The sequence below is a fragment of the Corvus kubaryi genome, unplaced genomic scaffold (genome assembly GCF_017639235.1).
Source record: "Corvus kubaryi isolate FWS band 111438036 unplaced genomic scaffold, C.kubaryi_AGA036_p1.0 76, whole genome shotgun sequence".
NCBI classification, from domain to species: Eukaryota; Metazoa; Chordata; class Aves; order Passeriformes; family Corvidae; genus Corvus; species Corvus kubaryi.
The window spans coordinates 14880764-14899386 of NW_024582063.1; the positions used below are offsets into that span (position 1 = coordinate 14880764).

General features: G+C 42.0%; 1 protein-coding gene across 2 annotated transcripts in view; it reads right to left on the bottom strand.

The window, feature by feature from the left end:
* Positions 1-1621: 1621 nt before the first annotated feature.
* The window catches only part of BABAM2 (BRISC and BRCA1 A complex member 2), a 171790-nt gene continuing 154788 nt past the window's right edge, over positions 1622-18623 (bottom strand). For both annotated transcript variants that reach the window (XM_042051606.1, XM_042051605.1), the window contains exon 12: positions 1622-13831. In XM_042051606.1, the coding sequence (XP_041907540.1) occupies positions 13768-13831 (64 nt within the window). In that variant the 3' untranslated portion in view covers positions 1622-13767. The remainder of the gene's footprint in view (positions 13832-18623) is intronic.

Genomic DNA, 18623 nt, shown 5'->3' on the forward strand with positions numbered 1-18623 from the left:
CAAAGGTCTTTTGTTAAGGTTTCCTACACTCAGATGCTAAAATCCTTCATTAAAGCCCAGGCTAATTGCTTCTGCAGATAGACAGGCCCATCCATTTCACCTTCCTCAGTGTGCCCTTGGGAAGGGAACACACATTTTGGGATACAGCGGTGGGAGAGCTGGAGACACACCTGGGGCTGAGCCTGTGCAGCTCACCTGCGCTGCCCTCCCACCCAGCCCTGGCCACGGCCAGAGCCTGAGCACCTCACAGGCGCTGTGGACAGCGGGAGAGGCAGCCAGCCTGCTCCTGCACCACTCGCTCTGCACCAGACATTCCTCTGGCTGGATTTTCTGCTGCATTGGCTTCCCACATATTTATCCTGACATCACATGGGCTGGGGCCCTTCCTGCCTCTGCCCAGCAGGAGTTTGCTGTATAAAAAAAAAGTCACTTTTAGAAAACGATGTCTTCTGTGGAAGGAAAAGGCTCAAATGCAGCAAGAAAGAGTTTTATGAGCTTTGCTTCAATACTTGTTGTGCAACATCCTTATGGGATTTCATTATTTATGATTTTATCTAACTACTGCCTATGCCTAACAGCTCAGAGGTGCTGTTGATTAATTTTTTCCAGGTCTTTGATGTACCAGCAATAACTTGTCCATATTGTCCTGTGTCAGTAAAGTGGAAATTGCCATGCCACAGTCAAGGTATCACGAGGTGGCCGAAGATGGAATAACTGCCTGTGTCCACTGTAGGACCAACGTTTAAGGTTTCCCCGCGCCACGCTCTCCCCGCTGGCACTGCTTGAAGGAGCTGGAATGAGTCAGCTCACTAAAACAGGAAAAAAAGAATCCAACCAAAAAATGCTGCTATTTTTTTTTCTTCTTTAATTTCTATTTTTTTTTCTGGGTTAGTGAGTTGAACTAACTCCATGTGACCAGGTATGCACTAGAGCCGGCAGGATGATGAAGGGAGCGATCAGGCAGCAAGGAGCAGCAAGAGGAGGAAGAGGAGGGAGAAGGGCAAGTGGGGGCAGGCTGTAAGATCATCTCTTGATACCACACCCTACGTATGGACACTGTCAGTCTAATTCCTACAGTACTGGTTCCATCCTTGATGTTGTAATCTGTTTCTGTGAATCTTTTCAATTAGGTAGTGATTTATTGGTTAGTGGGGTGGGTTTGGACATCCTCCAGCAACAGACACGAAATCCCTTACCATGCTGAGCTCTGTCCTATTGCCTGTGATGCAAAGGCATAAAACTTTTCTCCAGGAAATGATTCTTTTTCAAAATGATTATAAGATTATATGACTAGACTGTTGTGTGATGTAAACCTGTCTGTTCCCAAAAGCTTTGGTGTAGTTACACCACTTACAAAAGGATTTGCTTCAAAATTTTTAGCTGTCCCAGCACATTAGTTGCTGGTTAACTGGAGGTCTTCCTGAAAAGAGTGCATTTATCAGCATAAATGGACTTGTTTCTTCCCTTACGTAGAGGTTTTCAGTCTGCCCAACTTAGAGTGTTTGCCAGTTCAAAATTTATTATTTCTTGTCATCACTTCTCTTACAGTCATCACCTCTCTGGTGTTAGTCCAATTCTGTGGATTTGTCAATCACCACCACAAAGAAACCCAGAGCCAAAATAAACCTGGCACCGCTTTATTTCTGTATTACAAACGTACTGGCACAAACCTTGTCCACAGAATCTCCTATTTCAGCAAAGTGCTTGAAATCCCATTGACTTCAATTAGTAAGTTAAGCAAGTGCTTAAAAGCTGTATTTGAACTGGGGCCTGAAGACCATACCTTGGCCAACTGGATCTGTTGTCTTTTTTTTTTTAAGTTATGCTTTTAGAGGAATTTCCACATTTCAGTTCAGTCAAAACACCAAAAATTTGGATGAGATTAAGGAGAGATGAAAGTTGATACTACATTGTCTTCTGGCATCATTCATTTACAAACTGTTTGTAGTCAGTTAAGCATTAGGGATTCAAGGAGAGTGAATGAAAAAATGAGATGTTACGGGCTCAAAGCTTGGGGGGGGTGGGGGGAGGGAAGAGGTCTTGTTCAGCAAAATGACACAAGGAAGGGATTTACTGATGTATCAGAAAAACATGGGCCACTATGAATAGGCTTTACTTCATGGTAGCTGAGGGTGTCTGGCAGTTCCATACTACACACTACTCCTGTTCTCCCTGCACACAATTACACGGGCATATCAGTGTAATGCATGGTTATTACAAAATAACCACAACCTACTAGGAAGAACATTTCATGCTTCTCAGTTGGACAAGGCTCATCTGGTCTTAATTTTTTTTTTAAGGAACATCTTCTATTTTAAGATTTTCCCCTGTTTAGCCAATGGAATCTATGTTAATTTGACCTCTATTAAATCAAATTTTTTCCATTATTCTCTCTGGTGATCAAAGAGCTCTGGGGCAGCTTCCTGAGAGGCCAGAATACCTAGCTGCTGGAGCAGGCCAGCTGAGCAGCACCATGCAAGTTCTTCCCCACCTCCTTGCTGTTGGGAAAGAGGCTTCCAGTCCGGCCACTTGCCCTCAGCCCCAGACCCATGTGCTTCCCTCACCCAAACCTCTCTCCCAGGCATGCTTGTGCTTCCCACTGGGAGGTTTTGTAGGAGGTAGAGCTATTGGGCACTACCCCTTTTCCTACTGGCTTTGGGCACCTTGCTTGGAGCTGAAGGGGAATCCCCAGGAGCTCTGCTGGCATGGTGGCTTCTCTCCACCACATCAGAGCTGTGGTGGCAGCTCCTTTGCTTCCTTGTTTTTGACAAGACTGGCAGGGACTGGTGCCTCCCACAGGGCCCATTCCTGCAGGTGACCAGGAGATGGGTGCTGAGCACACCTGGCATCAGCTGGAGCCTCCCAAGAGGCAGGTGAAGAAGTGTCCTGGCCCTGGGTGGTGCCAGCCAAGGTGGGTGATACTTGCATGGTTGACGGTGAGCTCCAGGGGAAACCCTGCCTATTCCCAACCAGAGTCTAGAGACTTCCAGCTCTTAGCAGTAGTCTGAAGGACTGAAACCTTGCACCTGGTGACTCAGGGCACGGCCATGCTGGTGATGGAGCGGGGTGAAGAGCCTCAAGTCTCTCGGGGAGGGCACTACCTTCAGCCTTGTGCCATTCCTATGTTGCCCTCCTGGGCCTGTCCTGGCGATGGGCTGTGGGATGGGATGTGCCAGCTTGGGCACAGGCCAGGTGGCTGCAGAGACAGAGCAAGGGCAGCAAGAGCCTCTGCACTGCTCTTCCTGGCACATCTGCTCCCAGGAAATGCCAGTGGGATGTGGCAGGAGAGGCTCAGGCTGAGGACAGAGCCATTTCCCACTCTCACAGTGACACTGGACATGGTTTCCCCCTGCCCCAGAATGCGTGGGAGCAATGCTGCTGGCTGCAGCACGGCTGGGCCTGGCTCCTGTCCTGCCACGGAGCACCCTGGAAAAATCACATCCTTGCTTTCTGCCTCAGTCCCTTGTTTGTAAAATGGACACAAATACTTCACAAGGGTGTTGTGAAACCTAATTAATTAATTAATACCTGTACTGCACTTTGATGTCCTCACATGAAAAGTCCTATATAACTACAAAGCATTTTTAATGTTATAAAGCAAGAACTTCTTGCTGTCTTGCCTTGGCAAAGAGGCTGATTAGATGTTATCAGTTCTGCTGCTCACATGCACAGAACCTGCTGCAATGGGGTTTGGATTCTGGTTTGTTTTTAAAGAGTCACATAGGATGATGGGAAGAGTTAATTTGGCAGTCTGCTCCCTGTGACTTCAGGGAGTGGCCAGAACTGGCTTTATATTTTCTGTCAACAAAATCAGCTAAATAGCCCCAGAAGAAAAAAAAAAAAAAAAAAAAAAAAAAGCCACACAAAAAACCAAACCCTCACATATCTGTGCATACAGGTGTGTCCTGATGACACCTGCAGTAACTGGAGCAAAAGGCTTTCTAGCCCAAGCCTGAGGAAAAAGCTGTACCACAGGAGCACCTAATCCTCCATTTAAAAAACTGCATACTGCTCACATTTCATAGAAGGCAAATGGCTCCCAAGCAAGAGTCTGTTTGGGCCAAATCTCATTGCCTGTTTCTGTCTGTTCTGCTGTTAAGACTGTCCCTTTTGCAGTTTTACTACTTAAGTGAGGAAGACCCAACCTGTACAGTTGGGACTGAGGAGCTCTGATTCTGCCCTCATCATGAAATGTGTGGTACTGTGATGCCAGAAGGCACCATTGCAGAGCCTGTGCTTTAATCTGCACTCAACTGATAACAAATGTTAAGAAGCTGCACTCTATGGTCCTTCCTTCAGAGAGCTCAGTTATGTCAGTGTGCCGTGGAGGGATGAAAGTACAGCTTTTAGTGTTAAAATTCCCAACAGACCTGTCCTGCACTGCATATAAAATGCACTAATAAGTTAATGACAAAATACAAACGCCTTGACTCCTGCAATTTAGAAAACAGGAGCCAAAGGAGTCTTAATAATCCTGTTTTTCTTTCCCAATTAACACTGTAAACTTTCTGCATTTCCTTGACCTTGAAGAGCATTCCTGCACAATTCCACGTACTCGCCTCCACCTTCAGCCCTTCCAGCACAAACACAATACCCAGCAGTGCTGTTCCAGGCCCACAGCGGCACAGTGCCAACAAGCCTCTGCTCCCTCCCTCTCTGGCTGCCAGCACCCACTTTCTCTCCCTTCCCTGAAACCTAAAACTGGCTGTACACCTGGACAGTGTCATTTACTACGATGCACAGGTAAATACACACATGAAGCACACTGCAAAGGGCTTGGGCTCCTTGTGTGCTGTCATTTCCAAAGGTTGCCTCAAAGCTTGGGGATGCTCAGAGCTGCCAGCAAGCAATAAGCAATTGCTCACAGGCAGTTGTTTCTTTTTTCTTTTTTTAATTTTAATGACAACTTTTCCCTGTGCTCATGGGGAGTGCTTTTGGAAGACAGCAGGATTCTGTGTGTGCCACTGCATCTGGCAGCACTGTGCCTGAGCTGGGTGCTCCCAGCCTGTCCAGCCCAGTGGAGTGAGAGGGGAGGAAGACAAAGTCCAGCTCAGGTGCGAACAGCTGGGGGCAGGAATATGCACAATGGGAGGAAACTGGGTACATCGCCTTTGCAAAACCAAATAAACAACACTTAGAGAAATGAAAAAAAACAGCCATCTCCCAAAGCAGCTTGGACAAAATCCTTTCCTTCCCCCAGGAACAGAGCATGCAGAGGCTGAAGTGTTTTCACACTGAAAGCATGGCATCGTTTGTGAGCTTTTTCCACAGTCTACAAATAAACAAAACCCAGGGAGTGTTTTGCATTCAATAGTTAATCACAGTTGGCTGAGTGTTTTTATTTTTCTTCACTGTAAAGGCATTCTTGGTCCGCCTCCCAAACAGCTTGTTTTGTCTGAGAGATTTAATCTTGAGTGGCAGGACAAGGTGCAAAGACAAACCTCAAAACAATTCTTATTTTTCTATAGCAAGATGCCAGTATGTAAAAGCTAACTACCCTGCAAACAGGCCTCTCAGGTTGGCATGCACAGGGCTTCTTGCCACAATTGCCAGTCGGCCTGGATACCCTGGCCCACAAAGCAGCTAATTTCACTCGGTTTTAACTCTTTCCTGTTTGTGAACTGCTCTTTAAGTGGTCTGAACAACCAGAATTCAACGCAGGTTGGACCAGTTTCTAGCCCTAGCTCCTCCCTGAAGAAGCATCTTGTTTGTATACAGGGAACATGGCTCCGGAGGCCCAGCCTACTTTCAAATCCAAACACGGTTTTTCTTCAAAGCAACATCAAGGTACCTTTCATAAAAATGAAGGGATGATGCAATACATATATAGTGCATCAACAAGTACTCGAGCTGCTCTGCTCAGAATTAGCTTAGGCAGTTACTTAAGAGCACCGTATTGTACAAACATCAGCCACATTTTTGCAGCCATGCCTACTAACACAAGTAAATGACTGAAAAAGTACTGCATTTATTTAAATTTTATGGCTTCGCACTTTTAAGATCTAAAAGTGGTTAGAAACAATAAACTTATGAAATCTCACCACTTATGCTCTTCATTTTGTTTTCAAGTGCTATTGCCTCTGAACAATCTTTAAAGGAGATAGTATCAGTTTGTGCTTAGATCTGTATCATATTAAAAAGTGGGATTAATAAATAAATAATTAAATAATTAATTAAAACCATGTCCAAGTTACCTGAAAGGTTTGTCTTCAGGTCATTTAGTCCCACATTTTGCTTGAAGCAGGACTATCTCCAGTTGCTGGAGGATAGGACCACCATGGCTTTGCCTACTCCTGGCTCACCAATCTCCAGGGAGATGCCCCAGCCTCTGGGGGGCACTGCTTCCACTGCGGGACTGCATGTTCTTGTGGAAACACTCTCTGCTGTGGGCTTGGTCTCCCAGAGATTTGTGCATTTCATGGTGCCACTTCTCGAGGCAGAATTTTTGGTAACTTTTCCCCATAAACACAATCCAACAGAGCCGACAGGAAGCAGTCAGGAAACTCCCTGCAAATTCATTTCAACAGCTTCTTGCAACTTCCCTACTCTGGTGCATGTAACGCTAGACACAGGGAGATACTTCTGATGTTTCTTTAAGGTATATGCTTTAAAATCAGTACGAGGTCTTAGCAAAGATGGGGGTCTATACAAAGCCATGCTGGTAACCTCCATCACCCTCTAAGTGTTTCCCCTGCGTTAACTTCCCTGCTTCTTGAGACTGCTCCAAAGTACCTCAGGAGCAGAGAACATGAATAACACTTCACACAGTATAGCTAATGTGGGGACCCTTTTGCCACGGTGTATCACAGTGCCAAATACATGGTTCATTTCTGCAAAGAGCCATGACCCATGATCCACTTCTAAAGCACCACAATAAAAATAATGCCCAGTTCAACAAAATGGCCATGACAAGTGCAGAACGAACACTCCTGCCATTCACAAGCATGACAAACCTAGTGATTAGATGATTTTTGAATCTCTCTTATAAAGTACTCCAGCAATGGGTAATGCCAGAGAGGGAATCGGATTTGCCCGAGCAATGTTCTGACAGATACCACCTCCTCTTCAAACCAGGCACCTCTGAGTGTTCCTCGCAGCCTTGCTTTGAAAAGCCTTCTCCTCACGAGCAGGCATGTACCCAGCTTCGTATGAGCAATCCAGGTCATTGCTGAACACCTGTCCACTGGAGGAGAGGAAGGCAGGATCAAGTTGTGGGGGTTTTTCATGCAACCTCCCCATAATTAGCCCCAAGCAGCAGCTGAGTCACTCCCAGGAGTCCCGGGTGCTATTAGGACCAGCCACGCCACGGCCCAGTGTATAATTATATACCAGCCACCACTGTGCGGAAACGGCTCCATTTACTATCTGACCCCATTAGACAGAAGCTGTCATTTCTTCTTGGCTACCAGGGCTGTGGGTGCTCTGAGGAAGACGAGCCAAATTCTCACAGTCCAAACTCATTCACCCAAACTCACCTCCTTCTTGCTGAAACCAGCAGATGCCATCCTCTTTCCTGGTTCACCTGTGAGCTGCCCAAGAGCTCCCCTACGGTCAAGAGGCGAATGGGTGTGATGAGACACAGCAACTACTGGATACAAGGGACAGGGAGGTGAGTGCAGAAAGTCTAGGAAACACAGCATGCCAATACTGTCTATTTCATCAGAGAGCAGGCTCAGTTGGCCAAAACACACAAGAAATCACCCCTAGCTGGCAGGGCTGTACTTGAGTTGCAGCTGGATTTTATGGCTGCCTTTTCCTATCAAGGCATAAAGAGGAAACGCCTGGCCTCGGCAGCATCAGCAGGGTGGCATTTCCCCCTGGCACAGCTCCTGTGTTGTTGGGCACAAAAATGAACCTAGTCCCCTCTGATGAGCAACCAAAGCCCGTTACCTCCTGCAGCCGGGATCTCACAAGCTACACACAGCACCTGAGCCAGCAGAGGCCCTTCTGCTGCTCCTCTGAGGAAACGCAAGAAATGGGTCTGGGTTTTTGGCACCCCAGGTTGCCAGCCCGTCACACTGAGTTCAAGTGAGGTTTGCTGGGAGGGGTGTGCAACGCTTGGGCTGCTGCTGACACTACAGTTCAGAGAAGAAACACACGACTCCAACCTCCAGTTGCTACTCTTGCACCAGTGCTACATCCCCTTCGAAAGACACAAATAACCTCGACAGCTCTGGGTTTTAAACTAGTCCTGAAAAAATTTTGCTGAAAGGGACAGTGGAATAAGGGAAACAGGATGTCAAATTAGGATCAGCTTGAACCATTTCAAATAAACAACGAGGAAATAAAATGTACCCTGATTGCTGGCAGGCTTGAAGGCTTACAGAGTACTTGCCCCACCCAAATCAAGGGCTTGAAATGGAGCAGCAGTGGAACAGAAACCCCTGACAGTGTAAGATTTGCTGTTCCCTGGTACTGCTTTGCCATCCTCAGGGACAGAAAAAGCATCATTAGGGTTTAACTAGAGTTGGATGAAAACATGGAGTACCCCAAGGATCAATTTTCACTGCGGGCAGCTGCAGCACAAGGCATTAATTCTTCAACCTTTCTGATGACAGGAGAAACACGGGGAGCTGTAGACACAAATAACTTTAGACTCGTAGTGTGTATTTTGCAATGAAATGCTTGCTTTACTTCCTGTTGTTTAAAACTGCATTTATTCCTTAGCACTGCAAGAAAAACCTCCTGTATTTTGTACTGGGGGCACATTTAAAGGCCCATATATTGTAGACTCAGCAAGTGGCAGGGCAGCTGCCATACCTTGCTTCCTTTCTGATTTCTTGATGATTTAAGGCCTATTTTCAGCAGCCAATATTGGTTTTCCCCCTTGCCTTTTTGCTTGGTAACTACCACTTTAACAAAATGGTGTTTGTGCAGTGCCTTGGAACCAAGACCTGAGCTTTTTAACATCAGACAGGGAACAGAATAAGAAAAGCAGGACTAAAATCACCAATATGCCATGGCCTTTCAAGGCATATGCTCAGAAATACATGGCAGAACTCTTGAGTTGTTGCAAAATAATACTTAGACTGCCAGATTTTTATTTCCTACATAGTTAAAATTACTTGCATGTTTCTGATATTTGTGTTTACCTTTCTCAAGAACAAAGTCTGAAATTATTCTCTGAATCTACAGAAATCAGTAAATTAAAATCTTACAAAAACCCTGCACTGTTTGTAGACATTTTTCAGACTTCTACTGTCTTTCCCTGTAGGGGAAAACCCTATTGATGAAAAGTATAAACAAGATAAAATGGTGTCTGATCAGTGCTTTATTTAGGCTTCCTGCAGGAAGGGACAATTCACCTTGCCCCCGCTAATTTGCTAACATGGAAATTAAATGAAGATTTGGTAAAAAAAAAATGTACCCAGTGCCATCAGCATGATTATCCTCTCTGCTCTGGTAACAGCCTTTCCTCAGAATTCTTCTGTTGTGGAGAACACAACACTTGGCTTAGTAAATAAAAAACAGCTTCTACTTATTTTTACAGCACATAGTTCTACACTTAATGTAGGCTCACAAGATGTTGGCATACACCTTGTTGCCTTGTCAAAAAAAAGAACTCGTTTGCTAAAACCAGCAGTAACTAGTAAGGATGAAGCAAAATTGCCCCAGAAGAGGACAGATAGCTGAAAATAAAAACTGAAAAGGAGATGACTTAAGGGATTTTCAGTAACATTTAAGAAGTAAGAGTACCTTTAGGTTTAATGAGCATTACAATACATCAATTACAGAGACATAAGCAATTTAAGGGAAGAATGTTCACTGGCAGTTCAGTTTGGTCACAGACTTCATTTGCTTCACAGGGCAAGGAACAGCACCCCATAATTAAGAATCATGGTCATAAGTTGTGTCCAAAGCTTGCTACCTCCTTGCAGCACATCTTTCTCACAAAGCTAGAAAGGTAAGAAACTCCCTTCTCTACTGACAAAGGACTCGTCCCTTCATCTCCATGTACCACAGCTGCACAGACACAGTGCTAGAAATGTATTTCACACCTGCACCGGTGACCCTCACGTGCTGCTACAGGTTTCTGTTGCCTGCTGCTTCTCTGGTTAAGAGTACTGACACAGAAGGATGTCTAAGCTGCAGTCCCTACTCATCACTTAAAACAGGTTTCTGAGCTCTGCTAAACCCCCAGCCTTGGTATTAGGGGGCACTGCTCAATGGAGAGTACTCAAGATTTAATCCTCTCTTTCCTAGGTAAGAAAGCTCTGTGTAAAACCACCTGAAGTGAGACTTAAAGCACTGTACACTTTATGGCTAAATCTCATCCACTGACTGAGTCACCAAAGATGCTTATTGCTGTAGGCTCTGGACAGGATTAGAGAAAGGGAATATACACAGAAACATCCCTAGGGAGGGTTTAACAATGCACAGATCTGTGCTATCTCCAGCAATGTTCTACTCTCAAAAACTGACTCAAGTCTACTCTCTGTATGAATGGGAGTGCAGATTCAGCAAATGAAAAGTGCCAATCAACAAAGCAGTGGCCAGGACAATGGAAAGATCAATGAAGGCCAAGCCATGTATGGTATAGTTAACTTTTATTTATTCTTCCAGCTGTTTGTCTGGTCTTTCCAGCAAGTTGACGAAAGTCTGACTTTGAATCCTAAGATTTGGTATTACTTCTAGCACAGTGGATTGTGTATGCAGACGAATGAAGGCTTGACTCTAAGTTTGTGATTTAAGGACCTTTGGAAAACCGTGCATTAGGAGGGCTTAGTAACTCAAGACTTACCACATTCTTTCAGTCAAAACTAGGACAGAGCAGAGTTTAGGCTTTTCGATACCTTTGCAACATTGCTCTTTCTCTCCTGTGTTCTGTGGTTCTCATAAGCAAAGGAAAATAGCCTAGGTCTGACTGCTCCCTTCAACTGCACATATCACATAATAGGGAAGGAAGCGCTGAGAGTCTCATGGCCGTTAAACTGGCCACAATGGAAATTATAAAACAGGAGATAACAGAAATAACTACAACTCATTATCCCAGCCTTCATGGCTAACTTAAATGCCTTCAATGGATACTTGGTGTGATATAAAATTATTCAAACTAATCCTCTCTTCTGGTATAGTATTTAAATGGAAATTCTTCTGGAGAGAAGCTTTCATTCATTCCAGTGTCTCTCCTCTCAATACCCCACTTGGAGAGCTAACACCCAATACTTCTGAGAACTATTAGAAAGGGATCCATAAAATACCATGTAGGTCAAAGAGTGCAGGATGGCCTTGAAATAAAGAAAATGTTCATTAAGTGTAACAAAACCACCTTTTCTTCTAATCTAAAAATTGATAGACTTACATTAAACACAAACAGTACAGTTTTTCATCTTTTCTACCTTTTTTTTCCAAAATACTACCAATTGTAGCATGACATTAAAATTAGACTGAAACTATTGATTTGTTTCTATGTATGTTAGTGAAAAGTTGGTGAAACTATTGAATTCAGCACAATTAATTGCTGGTTTAGGCTTTTTGTACCCTCAAAATATTCTCTTTCATGGCTCTAAAACTCTTCAATAATAAAGCGGTTCATTGTCCAAAACAACTAGGACTGAGGTGAAGGATGCATTTTTGGTTGAAAACAAACCTAAATTCTGAAGGGTGGACCTCTTTTCAAACTACTGTGCAATTGCTAGCCTTTGAATGACAATAACTTCTGAAAAGATAAAAAAAATGGTGCAACTTGGGCAATCAGGTATATAAAGCACACACTGTGTTCATGGGGCAATCACTACAACACTGAATCAAAGGCAAAGTTATAAAATGTAAGATTCCAGGAATGTACTGATGCAACTTAAGGGTTTGGTTTATACCTTTTGAAGATGGCTAGAGATTGTTTCTATCAGATTTTGAACACTATGAGAACAAATGTTTTCCATTAGCCACCTGCCTTCTCCCACCCCATTCACAAGGTTGGCTTACTCTTGAGTATGTGTCTCTGGCTTTGACCTGAAGAAATGTAGATGTGAGATCATCCCAGTATACTAAACAATATTTTGTTCTTAAGTCACCTGAGGTTGTTCAGTTATGATTTTGCTATTCACATAGAACCATTACCTTCCACATCTGCTCTAAGCATGCAAAAGCCTCATGCAATGTCTCCACAGAGGGAATTCAGGCTCAGACCTTTGAAACTGTTGACAGTCCTCAGATAATGCACTGAGAGTCACAAAGGGGTGGGTCACAGGACAGAATATATCTCCTCTGCAGACTTAAAATAAAACTTCTGATTTTGTTTGCAGCTTAATTTTCAGCCAAAAACTTCAGTATTAAATTAAAATTTCCCCACAAACTAGCTAAAAATACCTGTAGTTTTTAGAGGTGAATTATTTGTATAATTCTTAATTGTTAAGCTTCACTACTCAAAACCCATCTGTATTTCCTAGGTGAATATAAACCCTGAAAAGCACTATTTTTCATGTGAAATAACAAGTTATAGAAAGGGTAGGAGAATACTGCCAATCAAGTAGTTTGATGAGATTTCCTTGCATGTGGTGCTATAGTGAATAATTTAAAATTAAATGTTTTCCAGTTCCACTGTATCATCTGCGTACTATTCATTTAGTTCCTTGTATTTAGCAGAAGTAGGGCACATTTTCCAGATACCATTTATAAGCAACATACTCTGTTAATTTGATTCCTTACTGGAAAGTACCTTGGTCTGTTCACAAATTAATTGGGGAAGTGACATCGTGACCATTAGTCCCAACTGGTGCGCCTGACACAAGCAGGAAAGAAAGGATGAATAGCTGGGATTTTGTGTTTGGCATTTCAGAATTAGGGGAGGTAATGTTTCCAGTTATATATACCTAAAAATAATTTCTGAGAAGATATGTTGAACTTAAGCATTAAGCTAAATACCTACAGCCCCTATGTTATTTCATCAGTTATTTTCCAAGACATCATTCATTCCTTTGTTGAAAGTTTGCTTCTTAGCAGTATTTATCTTATTTGGAAAAATTACAGGTCTATGAAAGAGCTTTATTTTGTTATACTGATTTATATAACTAGTTACTCGCATGTTGGTACTAAAGAAGCAGAACTTTTTTGTAATGGCACGGGGTGCTCATTAGGAAAACACCAAAATTGTACAACTGGAAATAAAAACAAACCATAAAAGCCTAACATTTCACATAAGATGAGCTTTCAACAGAAGTATCAGAAAAACCACCAAACCTCAAACACCTTGCCATATTAACTTCAGACCAACTGGAAAGGCACTGAGAGTTGAAGTGTGCAACTCATATCCATACCTGTGAGAGTAACAAGCACAGTGAGACGCAAACCTCCAAGGCAGAATATGGCACTGCACAGTCCATGAGGCATTCCCGGTACATATGGCAGTTTTATGTTTTCTTAGGATAAGCTGAAAATGTTAACTAAATATACACACTACATCATACGTCCATGGGGGAAAAAAAATACAATTTAGACCACCTGAAGACAAGGAAACAAGGCATAACATACATGAAATTGTTGGCACAAGAAAGTGTTATCATATCAATACATGCCCTTTTAAATTTAATCCAACAGATACATAGAGGAATGGTGGTGGCAGAGACAAAGGGGCAGGGCTAATATCAAATATTCAGTTCTAAGCATGCTAGTGAGGTCTTTGCTTCAAAAACTGAAGCTACTAAAACCACTTCAGAGGCAAAAAAGCACCTATCAAGATAGTCCAATCCATTTCCAGGCATTCTTCTTCTGGGCTGACATGTGCAGATTGAAGGATCTGTCCAGTATAGTTTCCATGCCCGAAGCTGCCTAAAGCTTCCCATTAGCAAATGCTGCCTCCTGGAACTGAGGGACAAATGTCTTGAAATATGTCCTAGTGAAAAGAACAGAAAATATATGATTAGGAAGGAGTAATCTTAAAAGCATGAATTGAAGCACTTGATGTTTCCCACGTTTCCTACTTCCCCTGTGTGGAAAAGGCTTCACACATGGTATGAAAGGCCCAAAGACAGACAAGGCAATGGAGCAGGAAAACAGTGAAGTCAGAATACGTGCAGGAGATAAGCTCTTGATCTGTCTCCTAAGAGAAACCTTGACACTGTCACTGCTGATGGCAGCAGTTTACATAAGATAATACTAGCAAAATTGGATGAACTGTAATTCCTTTTAGTAAACTTCAAAATTTATAGGATAATGTCCTTTTCTGAAGTGTGCTTTGTATATTTTGGATCTTAGTCTATCTTCTTTACAAAGGATCAAGTGACTCATATAGTTAATCCTATATATCCAAAACTGAGTTAGAACTGTACCTTTGAGTTTTTTGTCCTGAGACACTCAACCATGTAATAAATGTATTTTAGATGTCCCAGGGATGCCCTTTGTTTGCCAGTTATTGTAGAAGTTGCTTCATCATTTTGCCTTTGGTTTCTGCCTACTGCGTTTTGCACCGAACTTTCACTTTCCCTTTTTTTTAAAATTTTGTTTTCTATTTGTATCACTGGTCTCTATAAATTTCTCTCCTGTTCTGCTCACCAAGAAGAAATCTAAAGTGAGAATAGCTGCAATGTCATTTATTAGATTCCTGATCTCTCTGCTGCTTTACCTCCTGAATGAAACACACACCAAGCAGCTTCACAATCATAATGTGTTTCATAACTGCAGTAGAAGCTTTGGCAATCACCGAACAACAATCATACTTCCTCACACCTAAAAACGTTGCAAGACCACAAAGAGAACGCTCCTCTCTCTTTGTGAGGTTGTGCCTGGCAAATTAATTAACAGATAGCTGCAGTCAGCTTTTGTGCACAAGCTGTAAACACACATGAGATGCTGTCCAAAGGTTAAAAGAGCAAAGGAAAGTAAAAGCATTTCTGGACTGAGGAGCTGATCCCAGAAATGGAAACCAGAAAGAGGACAACCAGCACACACACACATTTTATAGCATACAAGATTGTGCTGTGTATTTACAGAACACACTCTGGTTTATTGAAGCAAAGTTCAGAAAACAACCTTCATCATCATGCCCGCAAAAGTGATTGTTCATGCTGGCACACACTCATACATAAACCAGCTGAGAAGCTCTGCCTGTCCCCTGATCTCAACAGCTGAGTGCCATTTCTGTATCTGTGTTTTTTCTACCATACCTTTGAAATTGCAGCTTTTGTAAGTCCTGGTCAATTCTATGTATTTTGCTAGCTCAAGAAGTATCACCTGCATGTTGCCAATGTCAGGGTATCTTTTACTTTTTCTTGCTTTATCTGTCCTTACATTTAATCATGCTTCTCTGCTTATTTTAAATAGCTTCTCCCTTCCCCTTTGACAGCTTCTCTGCAGACTCTCTTCCATTCACATGATCTTAACTGACTTGATAAATGTTACTTAAAACTTCCCCTTCTAAAACTGGAAAAATTCTTAATTATTAAATGGGATACAATCAGAATTATTTTCCTACATTTTATTTCTTTTCCTTTATAGCATGTCTGTACTTTGTATTAAACCCACACTTACTGCATTATATGCAGCAATTATATATGCCTTTTCTGTTAGGTAAATTCCAGAACGAATGCTTCTGATACCACAAACACCCTCCCACACCAACTTTATCTACACTTGCATCCTTTCTTTTCACTGATTCCTGCAGTAGAGCTTGTATCCTTTGCTGCAAAACTAAGTCCAACACCCCCCTACATTCTGATCAGACGTACTGTTTCAAAGAGGAGGTTATTTCATTGGTAGCTCATATAAACCTCTTGGCGATGTTGCATACACTACAAAAATTCCTTTGGTACTTCATCATTTTAAGTGCCTATTTGTTTTCTTTTTATACCTCAAAGTACATGCTTAAAGTTGCCCTTATCATTTTGGTCTTCTCCAGACTGAAGCAAATGCAGTGCCACAAGTGCACTCAGGTTATGTTCCTCCATTTCTGTCCCTCTCCCACACACCTTAGATATTTCAGATGAAACAAAACCGGAGATAATTACGGTTCATCACACATACACAAAAAAAAAAAAAAAAATTAACACCGCTCCCTTAACCCCCCCAAACCAAAACAAAATAGGCCCTGCTAAGAGATCCACAAGTTCAGTATACTTGATCGGACTGTATCAGCTACAGCACACTTAGTAGATTGAGGAAGAAGGAGGGAGAAGTAGGAGAAGGTAAATGAAACTCCTTAATGAACACTGGAAAATTTTTTCTAAATTTTTTCTTTTCATCCGAAGTTTGGGACAAAACCATGTGTTAAAACACCCGATTTTCCTGTGAAATGGAAATTACAAGATTTTTTCTCCTCTGCAGAGATTACCAGTAAGGAGGAAAAGAAGCACCAATCACCTTCTGAGTAAGTTCCATCTATCAACCATCTGGCATTGAAGTCAAAGTGTACATGTTTCTGCCCAAATAGGACCTTGACACGAACTATTATGTCACAACAGACGACATGAAATAACTTTAAGAGCGATATAAACTTTTTTGAAGGACAATACTCTGCTATAGACTGCATGGTAAAGGACTCTTTCACATGGAATGCTATTCCTTATAGAAAGACTTTATATCAAGAGACAACACTCACACTCCAGCATCTTGTACATTCAGGCACAGAGAAACATTGAATATAAACACGAACTTTGGAAAAAGATGCATTCCTCATACCCTATTCACATTAACACATTCACATGAATTTATACCCTCAATAACTATGATGTGTGCTATACCACAGGAATTCATATAAAAATATCTGAAATTTTTTTTCAGAAACTTTGTCACACGATATTCTCAAGCTATCTCCAAACTATTTTGAAATTATTACTTTTATATACACTAGATATGTATTTCAGCTCTGGAGAACTGCTATTAAAAAACCCAACAACAGTAATTTGGGTACCTGCTGAATTACACTGAAGATGAAGAAAGCTAACTTGACCTGTGGTCTCTGAAGGCTGTGTCAAATGGCAGAAATCAGGTTTTGACCAATGCCTTTTCTCATTTCTGGGAAAGATGGGAGATCCTTCTTTCTCCTGCTTTCATCTACCATGTTCTTGGTAGGTCTGTATCACACTGACCTCACACCAAGCTCAGAAGACCTGCATAAATTCTCCTTTAAGTACAGAGAAACTAATTTGTACAAAGTCCACAGATACTTTTTACGTGAGTGTTGAGTACAATGAACACTCACGTAAAGTAAAACACACATTGAGTGTTGCATCCTTCTCGTAATGGTTTAGATCTCAGCTTAAACAGTTTAAAGAGTTGCTTTCTTTTCAGCCTAGAGTGGGTGCCAATCTTCACACACTTACACACACTTGAGCTTCTTACTGTAAGACTCCATTGTTTTTTGTCTACTCGTTTTTGTTCCCTCAAATGGTCATTTTTCAAGTTCAAGGTAATAAGTTACGAGGTTTCTATGGAAATTTTTCTTCAAAACTCCAGAAAACAATACATTGTGCTGTAGTTAACCACTTGGCACAGTACAACGAGTTCCAGGTGCTACGCTCAAGGACATCCGTTGAGAGTAAAGCACTTCTCTTTCCTTCACCTTATTATCCAGTGGAAAGAAAGTCTTGCTATTATTGCAAGTGGTAAGTGTCTAAAAGAAGGTAGAATTGGCTCACCTGCTGCTTACTATTTTCTAGTGATATGAAGCACTGAGTGTGGTACAAGGTCTCCAGAAGCCCATACATGTCTAAATTCCATGGTGTGGGTTTGCTGTGCTTAAAACATACTTGACTCAGAACTCACATGCTTTTTTGAAATTTCATTCTAATAGTACAATTTTTTACCCAGGGCAACTTAGTGCTGTGTTTTTTAAATGCAGTCGGTAGAAAATCTGCATTGACCACTTGATAATACCTTTTGCCTTCACGTATCTATGCTAAAAATCTGCAAAGATTTTAAATTATGTAGCTGCAATCTCCAATCAAACAACACTTCCTATGTATTTATGGTGAAAGCATCCTAACACACTTGATTTCTGCTGTTGGTTTTGCTGGACTGGTACTATAGCCAACTATACAATTGTGTTCTAGTTACCACTGCTAGTGTAATAAAGTTAAAACATTTGTTTAGGTGTTTCTACTTCTGTTAAAATCTTCACGTGGTAAATTCAGAGCAGAACATCAAGACTCAAACTCTGTGAGGAAAAAAATATACACAATGTTGTATCAATGAGATTTCTGCTTTTTATGTCTGGGACCCGGACAATCATCATGGGGTGATGAATCATCTTCCCAAGTCATTCACAAAATAGATTCCCCTTAAACTCCTCAATTCATGAGTGCCAAGTTTTCCAGCAGGCTGATCTCAAATTCAACCATGCTAGCCCTATTTGCACTCATGTTTTATTTGTTTCAGCTCAAGATGTGGGACTTTCAAGGAAAATGAAGGGCATGATGTAATCATGATGCTCCACATCAGGAACAGACTCAGCAGTACAGCAACACTTCTGCTACCGGCACAGTGACCTTACTGGCAAATTAAAGCTTTTGAGCCACAATCTTCATCTTTTCACAAAGACACAGAGACCTTATTGCACTGCATCAGGCACATGCATTGTGTTCCTTCTCATCTGAAGGCAGACTCAGGTTATTGCATTGGATTTTTTTCCTACTACTGGCTTTGAGACCAAACTTTATTCTTAAATATTACCCACTACTTCAATATTTTAA